The 16,788-nt window shown below is 38.6% G+C and overlaps 1 protein-coding gene across 4 annotated transcripts in view; it reads left to right on the top strand.

Annotated features, from left to right (window-relative positions):
* Alpha-catr (alpha-catenin related) overlaps positions 1–16,788 on the top strand; it is a 63,441-nt gene that overhangs the window by 22,791 nt on the left and 23,862 nt on the right. For all 4 annotated transcript variants that reach the window (XM_072014385.1, XM_072014382.1, XM_072014384.1 and 1 more), the window contains one exon: positions 12,756–12,945. In XM_072014385.1, coding sequence (XP_071870486.1) covers positions 12,756–12,945 — 190 coding nt within the window. The remainder of the gene's footprint in view (positions 1–12,755; positions 12,946–16,788) is intronic.

Genomic DNA, 16,788 nt, shown 5'->3' with positions numbered 1-16,788 from the left:
TTAAAATAAAATTGTAAAACCAGTCAAATTGACTGGTGTGGTACTTCTAGTGTTAATTACTTACCTGAATACATTTTATCTCTATTTTACGTTCGAAAAATTAACGGTAATCTAGAGAGTAGGTATTACAGGACAGGAAACGTAGAAGAATATTATTTAAAAGAATGTAAATAATATAGAGTATTACTCGGGAAATATCCGTTTAACCCGTTATCGTTTCTTTATAGTCTATGAAGCATGGTCGTTACTCTTAAGTAACAATACTTATATTGAACGTTTTATAATTGTTACATCTAGATGATATAATTACATAAATGTTCTATATCCTATATTTTCAAAGTGACAATTACTTAACGAGGTAGTTAGTTTCTAAATAGTTCATTACGAAGTTTTAATTATCCATTTTCGTTGAAGTATTTAAATTAGAAATTGACGTCAATTGACTGTTTGTATAATGTTTCAAGATATTCGCAATAAATAATCTCTCTTCCGATAAGTTGAGCATAAAGTTTTTTCGATCTGAAGTTATTCTTATACACGTCTGAAAAGAAATCTGATCGCTTTAAAAGTATTCCACCAATCCTCACGACAATTTCTGTATTCCGTTTTAAATCTAGATAAAACGATAAAAGTAGCGTTGTGTTACATATTCAAAATTAATTTGGAAGTAATCCTATTTTATTAAAAAATATAGAGATGTTTTTTTACATAACGATGTCGAAAATGTCCTCGCTGATATCAGCTTTTGTTACAAAACAATTCAGATACTGTCACGAACAAAGAATCAAAGTATCTCTGATCATCGATCCATAAATTCCTAACATTTCTACGATATTAACGTATAAATTTGATAATCCAACCCTTTTGAATGAACTGTCACATATTAATGACCACATCGTTTTACAATACGATTTCATCGAATCGTCAGAGGCATCGATTTCAGCGAGGTACAAGTCGTTATAGCGACGGCGAATCGTTTTCCGTGGCATATCTATGGAATCACTTGGAATCCAATCATGGATAAACGGATTACGTTAACCCTGCAGGCTGTATCTTTGTTTACATAGCAGTATCGTGAACCGGAGCATCATGCAAAATTGTCATCTTCGTGACAAGCCAGGTTTCTCTTCACAAGAACATCGACGAATACGTTAGTACACCTAGAATAAGGAGAGTCCAAATTTCTAGAGAATTTTAATTAACAGAATCTTATTTCCAGGGATTTTCAGAATATTAATTCGTATGTACATCATGTATGGTTAAATTACTCGTCTTTTATATAATATATATAATATATATTATATATATGTGTGTGTATGTTTTATACAATATATATATATATAAATGTAAACGTTTAGCTTGCACTGTTTCTTCTCCCCGGTGTGCTTATAATATGCACAATTAATACACACGTTCACGTACTTAATGACGAATTTTCGCATTTCGGTGAACCAGTAATTTCGCTTTATGCGCGCCAACGTCTTCTCTGCGCTCAGCTGTCCCGCGTCGTGGTGGTAGAGGCGACATATCTGAAAGCGCGCTTTCTTCGGCACCACAAATGCCTTTCCTTTATTGGATAATCTTCTGTATATCTTGTCGTCTTTCAAGGTAATACTCCTCAAAGTAGCGTCTTGTTTTAGGGTTCCGATCATTCGTTCCCAGGATCTTTCTGACGTGTGCCAGTTGCTCGTCCTACAACTGAACCGCCGTTATTCAATCGGCCTCCGTGATATCCACGTACGCAAAATCCAATATCAGTAGTGGGTTGTTGCTGAGGGCGTCCACATGGGCCATTCTTGTTCCGGCGCGGTATTCGATATCGAAGGTAAATTCTTGTACGTCCAACCACCAACGTTTGATCCTGGGTAATAAATTTTTCTTTGAGAACGTCGTCCTCAAAGCGTTGCAGTTCGCGACCACCTTGAAAGTAAGACCGAGTAGGTAAACTCCGAAGTACCGAAACGCTAATACTACCGCCATCGTTTCCAACTTGTAAAAGCGGTAGTGCGCTGGTCCGCCGTGATCTGCTTGCTGACGTACGCGACGACGGTCATGCCTCCTCTTACTTGCTTCTGCATAAGTATTGCTTTTACATCTAAGGAGCTCGTATCCGCAGGTAGTTCCGTTGACCGTTTCGGGTCGAAAATCATCGTGGTCAGCATTCTCTTCGCTTCACAGAAATTCTGTTTCTGTTTTTGCCCCCAACACCACGTAACGTCCTTCCTGGTCAGTCGCGTAATCAGCTCCACGATCCTTGCGAAATTCCGAATGAATTTCCTGAAAAAAACTTGCAAGTCTCAACAATTGCCGCACTTCCTTGATGGTTGCCAGCACCTTCATCTGCAGTACAGTTTCAACCTTCCATCGTCCCGGCTGCACTCCCTTCTCGCTAATTTCTCAACTGAGGTACTCAATCTTCGTCTTAAAGAAAGAGCATTTTTCCAAGTTGAGGGTGAGTCCATGCATTCGTAATGTCTACAATAGTTGCCGCAGCTACTCCATTCCCTTGTCCACCGTACGCGATGGGATAATGACGTCGTCTAGGTATAGGAAAATGATGTTATTCTTGTCCATAAGCCGTTAGAACGTGGCAGGGATGTTCGTTAGTCCGAAAGGCATTCGCAAAAGCTCATAGTGCTCCTCTGGCGTTACGAATGCTGTCTTCGTAATGGAGTTTTCCACCATCGAAACTTGATAGTATCCGGATGCCAAATTCAGGCCAGTGAAATATTTAGGACCCCCAAACTTGTTGATTTGGTCATCGATCGATCTGACATTAGCTTTGGATAATCGACGCACATCCGGTAATTGCACGTATTTTTCTTCATTAAGATAATCGGATTTGCATACGGCGAGTCCGACTTCCGAATGATTCTATTGTCCAACAATTTCTTGGTCATTTCGCGTTGGTCTTTCTTTCCGGCTCTGCGAGGCAACACGGACGATAAACGACCGGCGCGTCCGTTACGCGCTTAATATCGAGTGCCGTTTCGTCTATTTTTCATAAGTCGCGCAGTGACGACAACGTGCAACAACGAAACTCGTCGATCAACGCAACGTATTTTCGATGCGCTCCTTTCTCAATCTCACCAAATTACAACTTGAATTTCGCAATTGATCACGTCGCAGACCCCGATATCCCTCCCCATCGCGATTTTCTTGCGTTCGAACTTAGGACTCTCGTTAAATGTCAAGCGGTTTCCACGTTTGATCATGACTACATGATCTTGTAATCTGAAGTCCTGTCTGATGATGATGAGATGCCGTGTGTATTCGTCAGGAACTACGAACGAGTCCACGTCGGCTTCACGTTTTGGATCGTAATCATCATGCGAGCCACCTTGTTCGCCACCACCGTTTTTCGCGCAAACATTCGAGGCAGTGCATCCACGATAACCCTCGTCGCAACACCTAACTACCTGGCTATCAACGAGTACATCACGGTGCACGCATTACCCATGTCAACGAGGCTATTTACTCGATTCCCATTGACACTTATGCTAATCTTATATAAATTTAGCACCGGTTTTATACGGTCGAAAGTATTACTTGCTTGTTAGTATCACCCTCCTTTTCGGATTTGTGGCACCGCCTCGCGATGTGTTCCATCTCTGCGCACCGCTGTGACACCTAGCACTGGTCGTCAGTAGACGCCCCTTCCCTCTTTTCTTGGTCGTCGCCGTTCGCTCCGTCTCCTTCCGACGGTCCCCGTCGATGGCCGTCGGACGCGGCCTTGATTCTGTCGACGTGATCGACACTGGACGACCCCGCGTTACCCGCCCTCGCGACGGCATGTCACTAAGGGTGCTCATAAACGCGTATAACGCGTTGGGGTTATAATGCTTCGCCGAGCTCACGGTGCGGGCAACAGTGTCGTCCGGTATACCGCCGATCACCATATTCACCTAATATTTATCAGGTATGTCGATATTTAACTTTCGCAATTTGCATAGCTTCTGGAAACAATAATCTCCTAAATTCTGCTCAAGCCGTGTTTCATACGATGCTGCCTCCTTGAACAAACGGCTAAATGGCACCGTCTTCAAGAACTGGGCCACCAGCAGTAGTTTCGTTTGCGCGTAGGTGATGATGATATTGGCGGGTGTCATACCACTTCCTGGCATCACAGTCGCGTGGCAATCAACCGTATTACCGATAAGTCGTCCAAACCATATCGCTTGGCAAGTTCATCCACATGCCAGACCCATTGTTCAATCACCACGACTTCGTTTTTCATGGAGACGAATACGGGGATTAACGATTCGTCGCCGGGTCGGGTATGCGTCGGCGTGCGCGTCCGCGAGTGTGAGCGGTGGCTCAGGTGCACGAACATTTGCTCTAGGCGTTCCAATCGACCGTCCTTGTCCCGGGGTCCTACGACACCCATGCGGCGAGCGTGAACGCGACCGCGCGGACGATCAAGAGCGCGGCTGCGAGCGCGCAGACGATCGAAAACGCGGACGGGAACGAAGGATCTCCACCAATCGTACCAGCCGTGCCAACCGCGCTCCTCGGTCCTCATTTCCCACGTTTTCCGCATTCCCGCGTCGTACCGACGAAACGTCCGGGGAAGAATCATGTTCCTTGAGCTCACAACGGACTCACCGCGAAATACCGATTCGCTCATTTCTTCCTTTTCTATTCCCTCTTCTCTATTTTTTCCTTTTTCGCACTCCGCATTACACGCGATCGCTCTGAAATGTTTCGCATTATCATATAGCACGTAAGCGAATCCCACTTCTGATATGTAAGAAGAGCTAAAAGCGAATTCACGGTAGTCCCGCTTACAGCACGTTTTGTAAGCTCGGAAAATAATGAATTTGCGTGATTTTGCTTTTACGTTCGTCCGTGGTGGCGATTGTACAAAGAATGGTCGAGTACCCTCGGCGTCACAGCTGCGCAAAAGGCCAGAGCCCGCTAGCTTGTGTTCTAACGAGAGAGAGGGCATACTTTCGACACCCTCACGTGGTTTCGCTATCTCTTCGTAGAACCCAGGCAATCGCAATCGTAAGACGTCGGAACCGCTGGGCCACACACCATGTGGATGAGGGCTTAATTTATAGCGCTCTTAAGTGTTGACGCCCACTTTTCCTATAGCCGAAGATGATGGAAGACAGCTTGTCAGCCCGGGCGTTCGAACTTCGCATTTTCTTACATAGTATATATATATATAATAAGTCTAATATGTAATCAAAGCTACTTCTCATACAAATCGATTTTATCAAGATTCAATGTAAATGTGAACAATATTGTCATTACAGTCGGGCACTGTTCTTTGTAACAATTCATTTGTTACAAGGAAGGTGTTATGGATAAATTTAAAACTATAGTCTCCGATTTTAATTATGCTGCAACTTAATTTATGAACGTACGATTTTTTTGCGATTGAGATGTCGGTCTCGTGATCATCAATTATTATTATTATATATGGAACTTGGGGTATTATTATTATACTTGAATCATTTCATCCACCCTCGACAAAAAGGTATATTCTTTTCCGTTTACTTTTTTGTCCCTTGATATAGATAATCAAAAGGACAATACAAAACTCCTTGTGATAACTACTCGTTTACTTTAAACGAGAAGGAATGATATGCTTAACTCTGCGAGGGTGGAATTAGTTGGTGGGGTCCAGTTAACCAGAAATAGAGCGAAGTTTGAGATAGTTTCGTTGTTTCTCAATTTCGTTCTTCCTTCGAACGTTGCCTTTAGATTTTTAACAAAGATAGCAAACGACAGTGTACTGGATAGGCATCGAAAATTAGAGGCATGACAGGAGCAAATTGACTGGATAATTCATTTCCATCGATTCCCTAAACTCTCGTTTCACAGCAATGAAATAGACTGCACTGGTAGAGCGGCATCTGGTTAACTCCTGGTCATCCGTCGTTTATCTGAGTGAAACTGACGTAGTGCTTTTCCATTTGAGCAATTTAATGGATTACATCGAATCTCCCATCACGATTCTGTTTGTTTTCATGATGGCGGGAAAATTGAATGAAATCGGCATCGTGCTCAGCTATTTCCAAGGAAAATCTTCGCGTGCCATTTCGACGAAGCTAAAATTTACATTGTACAATAAAAGCACGAGACCAAGCGAGCTGCTGTTATTAGGTTGGTGCCTGTAAAATGTTTCTTCGAGTAAAACTAACGCTAAAAATTAGAGCTAAAAGATTCGCCGTCATTTATAATTCGGTACTTAATCCTTAATTATCCGAAACTTTTCGCGTTTTTCTCTATACCTACTTTTATCTTCTATACCTACTTTTTCTCTATACCTTTTTCAATCTCATGAAATTAGCTTGAATCCTTCCGTGACTAAAATTTACTGAATAAGCATTGTTAATGTTTCTCCGAGATTTTCTGACTCAAACTATACTACCATTTCTTCAACGTTTCTTCTTTTTACAATATATTTTCAACGAAAACGCCAAAGAAAAGTTATACGCCATACACTTATAAAATATAACGCCTGAAAAGTTGTATACAATTGCGAAAATTTTTATTTAGCTCACTGTATTTTAGTAAAGATATAAAAGTATAAATAAATAAGAATTTTAACTTTCACGATGGAACAATACACGAAATTTCAAATATAGTCGTCGCTTATCATGTAAGATTAGTAAACAAGAGAAAAAGACTTAAATAAAACAGGTGAAAATAAAATCAGGGTTCCAACCAGAATTGTATCCTCATCTTAATTAAGATTCGAGCGAACGAAACGATTTATACCGGATGTTCAAACTTTAATAAGCTGTCGTTCGCTGTTTCGTTATTTCGCTAATAAAACGCCGACAAGATAAATAATGCAAAAACAACGTTAGCGAAAGGAAAGAATGTCTTGAAACTATGTCGTACGAATGGCTAAACCGCGATTGAGTAGAAAATGGCGAAATGAGGAAGCACTGTGACGGATGGCGTGAACGATGTAAAAGCACAGCTCATGCATCTTTTATAAGGGTAGACGTAGAAACCAAGGGGTTGTCGTGAGTAATCGCATGATACGTCCAAGAAGGGAGCAAAGGGGGAAAATCAAGAGGAAATGTCGAAGGTTAGAACATGCACACCCCGATGGCCACTCGTTCTAAGAGGCTCTATTCTCTTAATTAACTCTACATCCGAATACGTTTTATTTCTACGTCGTTACCATCCTTTCCGACAATAACTATCGATTTTCGCTTTCTATTTAGCTGCTGCATTGTTCTAAAATATTTAGCATATTTGGCAAATTTAATTTATTGAGGCGAAAGGATCAGTGAAAGCATGAATTGAATATGCCAGGTACAAGTACACGATCAAACTTTGGTATCGTGTATACGTTGCGAATTAATTTTCTACAATACATATTGCATACGAAAACGTAACATTAGAAAAAATCAAATGATCGCTCGCATGAAAAAAAAGGCGCGTATCGCAACGAGCAGCAAGTCGTTAAAAAGTTCAGTGACTCCCATAGCGAAAAGAAGAAATGTATTCACAAAATAAATATCGTATTATCAGATTGTTTACGAACATGTGACCTCTCACTTTGAGAGACTCTGCAGCCCTGATTAACGCCAAATTGAATATTTACGATCTTTTTCAACTAACCGTCACAACAAGGTTCGTCTTTGCACGATAAATTACAGCGGTTTCACAGATCCACTGCAGGTGGTATCATTCTGAACAGCCATGTTCTCCCTGACTTCCGTTTCCTCCGCATCTCGTTGCAATCAGTTTGATTAATCGCATCCTCGAAATTTCCCATATAAATTTCTCTATTTCATTATAATTTATCGTTTCTATTTTTTTGCGGAATTTTTTACATCATCTACAAGTTTTAACAGGAAGACCAATTTTCCATTGGATTCATTTATATTATAAAAATCAATTCATATTTTATAACTATTTCTCGTTATAGTACAAGTATATTCTTTCTATAGGTCGAAAACTACACGTAATATGAAACTCCTGATTACTGGACAGAGATACATATTTTTTCAAGCATCTTGAGCTAATAAAAAATATGAAATATAAAAATATAAAAAGAGCCAATGCGGCGAGTTAAAAAAGTAGTACCTAGCATGGAACACAAGAAATTTGTAAAGAAATATCTTTCATTTTTTAAACGTATATTACATTAATTTTCTTTGTCTTCTACACATTGAACACGAAAATGAATGCGCAATCTCTTCGTGATTCTAATGAAAACAGCGAATACATTTGATTCATTTCTCGCTATTATTGTCTTGTTCTTAATTTTCGCCACAAAATAAATATCACCAAATATCAACATCATCATCAGTAACCGCGTCATTGACATGTTCGATATTATAACGTGTTCCATATTAACTACAGTTACCTTAATTCGTTAATTACATTACTTATAAATCAAGTCGATGCACGTGTAAACACCGATTAACTATTATCACATTGTATTTATCGCTTATTGTGCAAAATTACCGACTTTACATAAACGGTCAGCGTTACATACCGTCCACATTGATTAATACGTATACCAATTGTTTCCTTACCAATCGTTCTCCTAACAGCATCAAGATCTTTTTTGAAGAACGAAATAGAGAGAGAAAAAAAAAAGAGGGAAGAAAGACAAAAGAATATGGTTGATGACGGAAATACGAAAATTCACGAGGACGTTAGAGAAACGCGTCAAAATTGAAGCATTAATTGGGAGGTCTTAGAAATTTGTTCGTAAAAGGAATTCACGGGCTGAGAAAACTTGGTTAATTCGTGAACTTGACTTTTTAGATAGAGAAATGAACTGAGTAGCGTTGGAGAACTGATTAAAATGTGCGACTCGCGACGTCATGCTTCACATAATTTGTGGAACCCTTTTCGTGGTTTCAGCATACAGGAAGATTTAATGCTAATTCGAGCTATCACGGGAATCATCATGTATACGACAAACCTATTATTAATAACGTCGGCAAACTAACTGATAAATGGTTTGCGCTAATTTTGTACATTCGGGAATCGCAAGATCACGATGCAAAATATTCGCCATAGAGGTTTTCATAAATACCGTGTATTATCGCACACCCAACATCAAATAATATTTTATCCGCGATAGATAAAATTCTGGATGCGATCAATGCTATCTAACTAATTGACTCGTGAAATTTGTTTATACGATATTAATAGGAAATAGAATTTATTTTATAACCAGTCCCGTTGCAAATGATCTAAGTGAATTAAAGTTATAACAGCTTAAGAATATCGTTCTTTACTAATCGTTTTATTCTTAAATTTTTAATATCTTCTCTGCATATAGTACCTGCTCGAGGTATTAATTCCATTAATTTCATCGCGGGAGCTATGAGATCGATAGCTAAGAAGCACCCAAGATCTCTAATAAACAAATTACATGCGGTTCGCATAATTCCATGTATGCAATAACATTCTCATTGCAGGAAAAATGAACTTATGTGAAGAATTTGTTCTCCGTCCTGTCGCTGGATGTATGGCCTACTTATATCAAACTAATAAATTATGAGGCTCCTTCCCAACGCGACCGTGCGAGCTTACGGTGGAAAATTTTCATTATGATGTTAAGTTAGATGGTGTCAGAGATTAAAAGTATTTTTAAATAGTAATTCCGACCAGGAACCGACGTTATTTTTGTGATATTAATGCGTTCAAGAACGCGATATACTAAATTCTGGAGAATTCTCCGGTCGATTTTATTTTCCGACGTATAGACCGTATATTCGTCAAATTTTAGTTTTTAATTTTCTCTAGAATTTTCTACCCGAATTCAGAGTGACCGGATCTTAAATTACGACAAATTTTCAACTGTAATAGAGATATGCACTAATTCTTACGATTAGAAGTATGCAATCCTCGTATAGTTTTACCCGAACCTAATTTAATCTAATATATTATAGAAAATTACGGATAAAAGAATCTGCGATAATTGCATCATTTATTAATATTATAACTGTGTATCGTAAGAAGGAGAAAAACGAATTCGTCTATTATTCGAAAGATATTAATTTTTCGATCCACGTGCCTGTTCATATCTCTTTTTCCCATTTTGGATTAAAAAATTTCGGATTTTTGTTTTCTATGGCGTTGCATATAAAGTGATACAGAGAGAAGTTCGATAACGACCGAACTTCGTGAAATATCTGTATATTTAACGGAAGGGTTGTTGGTGAGTGCCTCGAGACTGCATACTATCAAGAGTAAAAAAGGAGATACTGTCATGTCACAACTGAGATGTCCTTTATCCTTTCCATGAAAACTACACGGCAGCAATTGCGGGAATAAACGCGATCCTAGGGAAAAACACGAACCAGAGAGGCTGTCTCACTGATTCGCAGTTGAAATTTCAGTCAATAGTCGTCATTGTTTGGCCAGTCTCTCATTTTGTCCCCACGGCGATATTAAAATCTTCCACGTGCTCGACAATTTTGGGAGGTATAAGTTCTAGTTTGAAACGAAAAAAACGCAGTCGACCACAATGAACACGTTGAGAGGAAACGAGCTGTGCACATCGTCGCACATCGTCGCTTTGCACCTGTCTCGACACAGGACATTTAACAATGCTCCAAAGTACAGATCCACGAATACGAATCGTGAACGCCGCGTATGTACGTATGTATATAGATTGTAGATACGTGGGCAGAGATCGCATCGGTATTTGTTATTCGGTGTTGGTATTTGTACTCTTGCCTACATCAATGTGTACGCGCAAGTACGTATATGCGATCATTCGATTGTGCGCATTCACGTCGCGAAACAATACCCCCGAGTTCAGTTCATCCCTTTCCCGATATCCCTTGCTCCCCCTTTTTCTCCCTGTCAATTTCTCTTCCATTTCTTCCATCGCTGCTGCTTCTACCTCCCTGACCCTTTGCCTGGCATCCAGATGCTCTACAGTCTTCACCTGATTCACTATTTTCCTTTTCTTAGTCTTTTTATCTCTTTACATAGGCGTTTAATTGTTTTTCTCTCAACTGTTCGTAAATCTCTACAATTATTCCGACTCTGGCCTAGTTTTCGTTTTCTCCCTCCTCACACTTTATTTCTTTAGATACACTTCTTTAGCCTACCACGTAGTTTCCTCGTTCGCCTCCCTTCTTCTTATTCTTGCGCTCTTCTTCTTTCTACTCTCGATTTACCTCCGAGCTTCCTTCGATCTGGAAACTGGCTCCGTTCTCTATACCCTTACAGTTTTTCCTAACGTTTGTTTACTTGTCTCCGATTGTGGAATTGGCAAAATCGTTTAAAGAGGACTGGTCGGCTAAAATACATTGTCTAATTGTGTAGAAACTGAGATATATACAGTGAGAATCCAGTGAAGCCTAGAGCTATAGGCTAGCTAACGGGGTTGCTCTCGTGCAGCTTTTCTGAATACAGACAAAGTTTGGCATTTACGTGGAGGATACGAAGGCGAGGAAAGAAAAATCTCTGTCTGGTCGTTAGCCAGCAGACAATGCAATCCGAGCATGGATGCTTTCCATTCTAAACATACAGTGGATGAATTCACCCGCATATCGCAGAGATACTTGGTTTTCGGAGTGTCATACACCACGATGCAAGATTAATAATTAGATTTAGCTCTTGGTTAGAATCTTAGAATCTTGGTTAATAACGAGGTTCTATCGCTCGTACTCGTGTACCTTTAGTTATTTCGCGTCGTGTCATGGCTTTTCGAGATCGATGACATTCGGTAGAAGTACGTAAATCGTATTGCTTTGTGAAGTACATCTATATGTATACGAGTATACACACATGTATGTCTCTGTTTAGTATTTAAAATTTAAACGAAAGACAAGGCGGTTAGTAATTAAGGAAAAGACACGGGACAAGATGTTGCGCCACCTTTTTGAATTACGATTAATCTTTCGATGGGCACAAATCGAGTAAAACGTGCTTGTTACGATGTGTATCGATGCGATAATTTTTATGTACCGAGAATAGTATTTTTATCTAAATAAAAAGGCATCGGATATACATTATTATTAGCTTTTCAAAACTCGTAAATCGTATCTGATGAAGTTGTTCAAAATATTTTTTCTCACATTGCGTTCCTGTGAGTTTTATTTATTTATGCAAAGTTCAAGTAATACCAAATATCCACGAGTTTTTCCTCGTAGACATTTTTTCGTACCCGCGAAACGTTATAAGGTATACCAATATAATGAAATGATCAATAAATCCTTCTTGGTGCGGAATTAACTAGAAACTTCGTTCGTTTCTATGAAATATATCGGTCTCTGTGTATGATGCATGAATCTATATATTATATTCGTGGAAATTCAACCAATTTACCGAAGTTAATCTGCATGACCAGCTGCTTTTTAAATGGCTGTTTCATTCACGACTAAAATGGTAACCTGGAATTCAGCCAGGCAAATGTATACTCTAATTTTATTCTCGTTAACAGGAGGAGTCCGTTGAGCATAATTTCTTAGGAAAATATCGTTTGGATTGCAAAAATTCAATAGTCGTTTTATCATCTATGCAGCAACGCGAACATTCTATTGTGTTCCAAAGAAATGTTTTCTTTACGGGATATTATATTTTTTCATTTGTTTAAACAAAGTTACTTCTCTGATACCTCTTATCTTCGATTGTAATTTTTTTTCGATCCCGAACGTAGTAATTAAGAAACATAGCAGTGTCGCAAAATCGATCTCGTTGCATATGCGTTTAACTTTATAAGAGTAACTTCAAAGTTTGTAAAAGTGACGATATCCTTAAAACATTGCTTGTCCGATGTTACCAATCCATTTTTCTTCGTTTTCCAGATTTCCACGTTAGTGTCGCACAGAGAACGTCCGCTATGTTCGGACAGAAGTCTCCGTGCTGTTGCCAGAGTCGGACAAGCTGTGAATCTGGCAGTAGAGAGGTTCGTCACTGTTGGCGAAACCATCGCGGATGGAAATCCAGAGATCAGGGAGGACATGTACCAGGCGTGCAAGAGAGCAAGAGATGCTGGTAAGTCATTGTCTGCAATCTGTCTATAAACCATTATTGACTATACTTGATTTGCCGTTATATGCGTATAATGAATGAGTCCGAGACTAGAGAAATCGCGTTGCAGGCGTTATTTCTTCAGATTTCAACTTTTATCGAACATAATTCATAGTAAAAAATTGTTAATTTCCATTTCTGTACGTTAACGTGCTGGAAATACATATATGCAGGAAATTATTTCTTCCGTCCATTAACATTAGGTTAAAGACCATGTACTTGTATATAAGATTTTCAAGCAACAAACAAAAGTTCGTATTTGTCGCGTTAGTAGCCGGTCATCGAGAGATCGTCGCTAAAACCTTTTAAGCAAATAAAGGTGTCCTAAAAAATTCTGCGAAGATTTTAAAGCCGCTTGAAGGTGTAAAGACGTTTGTCACGAGTTGTCGCTTCTAAAAGTTGAAAGGATATCTCTCAGCAGGCATTCAAGCTCGTGCTGACGTTCAGAGAGACCTAGTCATTGTTACTTTCAATAAGTTTTACTCCAGCTTGACTTCGGTCTACTTTGCTCTCTTGACAGTTTGCGACATTGTCGCATCGGTAGTCACCAGTAGTTCTATTCGTTTGGAAATAAAATTTCTGATAATACCTTACTTATCCGCGAAACTCACGATAACGCAGCGTTATATCGTAGTTCCTTTATTTGTAGTATACTTCGTACGATCCATCGCGATGCGACGTCAGTCGATGAAACGCAAAATTTCGAAAATGTTAAATGTATCGATGTACAGAGCGGGACGAAGTAAAAGAAAGTGGTTGGGAACTTAGAAATATTATAATCACCGAGTATCAGATGTTACGATACGCTCTGACGTCGTGAAATTGCTTGTTCGATTCAAATATCGACGTATATATTAAATCTGCTGTAAAAAGTAGAGACATAGGTACGTACAAGGATAAAGGTTTTTAAGTTGTGGTATGTACTATTGTATAAATATCTTTGTGCTATTTACTCTCGTGAAAGTTTATTCGATGCATTTTATCTTTACAAGTGAAACAATTAATATTTTATTTCGGAGATCTTGAGAATCTAGTGTTCTGGAAGAAAAAGAAAATGGACGCGTAAGCTAAATGGAATTTTCATTGAAATTGAAAATGGCTGTTCTATGTAGGCGAGTAACGGGTAATAGGTGAAAAACAACGAAAACCAGAAAATGGTTAATATTTATTCGACTGCTGTAGACCTGAAAAGCTGTCAACGAGCATAGGCGAGAACGGTAGGAACGCATTTATCATTGTCACGTCTTGTTAAAACTTATGCATAATATTTACGAACATTGTTAGATTACACGTGCCTGTAATCGCTATACTCATAATCACTAAGAGTTTTAAGTATCGATGATGCGTAAATAATATTTAATTTGCGATGTTATTAACGGTTCGATATATACTTGCATATCTTCCATGTTGAAACATTGCGTCTGTTTTTCTTTTCTCTTCCTTCGTTTTCTCCTGCTTGTTTTTCCGAATCACAATATAACGTACAAAAAAAAAAAAAAAAAAAAAAACGCCTCTGACTGAAAACTGTGAACATCGTCGCTGAAAGAACATAAATGCAAACTCGCGTATGCAACTTTATGGAAGGCACCGGTAAGAGTACTACTAGGAGAAAAAGTCGCGATATCCTGTTCCGCTCAAGGCAAAACAATTCTCGAGAAAGTACTTGGTAACATATCTGTTCTGTATTGATTCATTGCGCTAAAACATACAAGACCGAAGAATTAAGCGATATATGTGATAGCTACAATATAACTGACCAAAATCTTTCTCTAATTTTGTCGCACTAATTTCGAGTTTTGTAGAATTCATTCCTAAATGTTTTCCGATTTTACTAGAACAAACGAATGGTCTGGTAAAATCTTCAAAGAGAAATGGAGATGTATTTCGATGGAAAAAAGATGAAAATGTTTCAAAAATTCGCTGTCGAAAGTACGGTCGTAAACAGCACAATGTAAAATTCAAGTAAAATATAATGCACTCACCATTTCATGAAACCACGGGAGGATGGAAAACATTTGCCACGTTGAATGTTTTCCCGTGTAACGTCGGACAAAGTCATTAAACAATCGTATTTTTGCATGTTGAATAATGGCGTTCAATACGCCATATACATAATTCGAGCATAAATCAAGGAGCATATTTTCATAACGTGAGATCTCCTTCGTACCTTTTTCCAAGGTGTATGGCAAAAAATATCTCGAATGTATAAAGCGAGTACGCGATGACCCATATTCCTTAGTCCTTGAAAGATTTTTCGCTATCCCAAGTGGAGCCTTGAGCAACGTCTTCTCTGGATGAAAAACAACCAGAAAAATAACGCCACGAGTTTCTTTAATTTTACAATCTTTATACTACGTGTTACGAATCAATAACAAATTCTGCAGCTACCTACGTAGTACGTAGATACGCTCTGATCGTTTCACAAAATATGAATTACTCTAAAATTGGAAACGTAAAATCAAGAATTACTGGAATTGGAAGATTATCTTGAAAATGTTAAAATTTACGAAGGTCAAAGGAAAAACGCTAGATTTTGCTAAAATCAGGCATGAACTTGATTACAAATCAAATCTTAGTTTTACAAACGATATCGCGGAAATAATTCGCCACGGTGTGGCGCGAAGATGCGGCATGACACGCAATGTATCTAAATAAATCTTCATGTGCTGGCTCGATTTTACATTTCATCTTCTTAATCCATTCATAAATGTTGAACATCTCTCTGTTAAAAAATTCGATATATTCTACTGTTCCACTACTACTACTATTATATTTGAATATAAGAATCTAAATATTTCACGAACAATTTAATACGAATGAATATAATTTCCGAACCGAATATTTTAATTCAATTAATTCGAATTGATAAATAAAGTACATCAAATACGTCGTTATTTTTGGTAAAATAACACCATCGAGCTTAATTTTATTTGGAACATCCGATAAATGCCATGACATATCGTTCGAAACAAACGTTCACTAAATTATATAATCTTATCGAATATTTGGAACGAGAATACGCTCAAATGTTTTTTACATGACGCGACGCGAACTCTAAAACAAGTTAACTGAAAATCATATCAACTCCAAATACGCGGTTATTTATCGAACAAACCGAATAGCCCCGGTGCTAGTTACGTACTTGGAATTACAGATTATTCTATTTTCAGATAATTTGTTAAATTGGTGAATAAATTCAGAGAAAATTCGATTGATTCGTCCCATTGGAAAATACGCATTGATAAAGCCCGCAATGGTAATTAGACCATGATTAATAGCTAATTGGGACTCTAATAGGAACGGCGGCGAGTCTGGACGTAGATCTACAGGAAATTGCGGCGATTTCGTCCGCAAGAACGATTACGTCCGTGGTGAACGATAATTTACGATACACAGACTCGAAAATTCACTGGATGAATCCAGCTGGCCACTGCGACCGCCTCCTACAGATACAAAGTGTATTTACGAGCGACATTGCACGCCGGGTAAAATAACTTTTATACGAAACCAACTAAATTTCCCGTAGCCCAGTCAGTTTAAATCGCTAGCAAAACGAAATAATCGTCGATAAATTCAAAAGTAGCGTTCATGTCATCTTTTCCGATCTACCATATAAATTTCATACTTGCACGTAATTCCTTATTTGTATAATGAAAATCTCGGTTTTTAAATGCTAACCGTACGACGATGAAGCGAAATGTTTATTTTCTATTTGCTCGAACGAAAACATCCCTGCAATCGATAGATTTTTGTTCTGTAGATTTTCCCTGTATAATATGAAATCTGAAAGTGTCTTCGCGGAGGTCT

Source organism: Bombus fervidus, chromosome 12 (genome assembly GCF_041682495.2).
Source record: "Bombus fervidus isolate BK054 chromosome 12, iyBomFerv1, whole genome shotgun sequence".
In the NCBI taxonomy this organism is placed as follows: Eukaryota; Metazoa; Arthropoda; class Insecta; order Hymenoptera; family Apidae; genus Bombus; species Bombus fervidus.
This window is presented reverse-complemented; position numbering and strand designations above follow the sequence as displayed.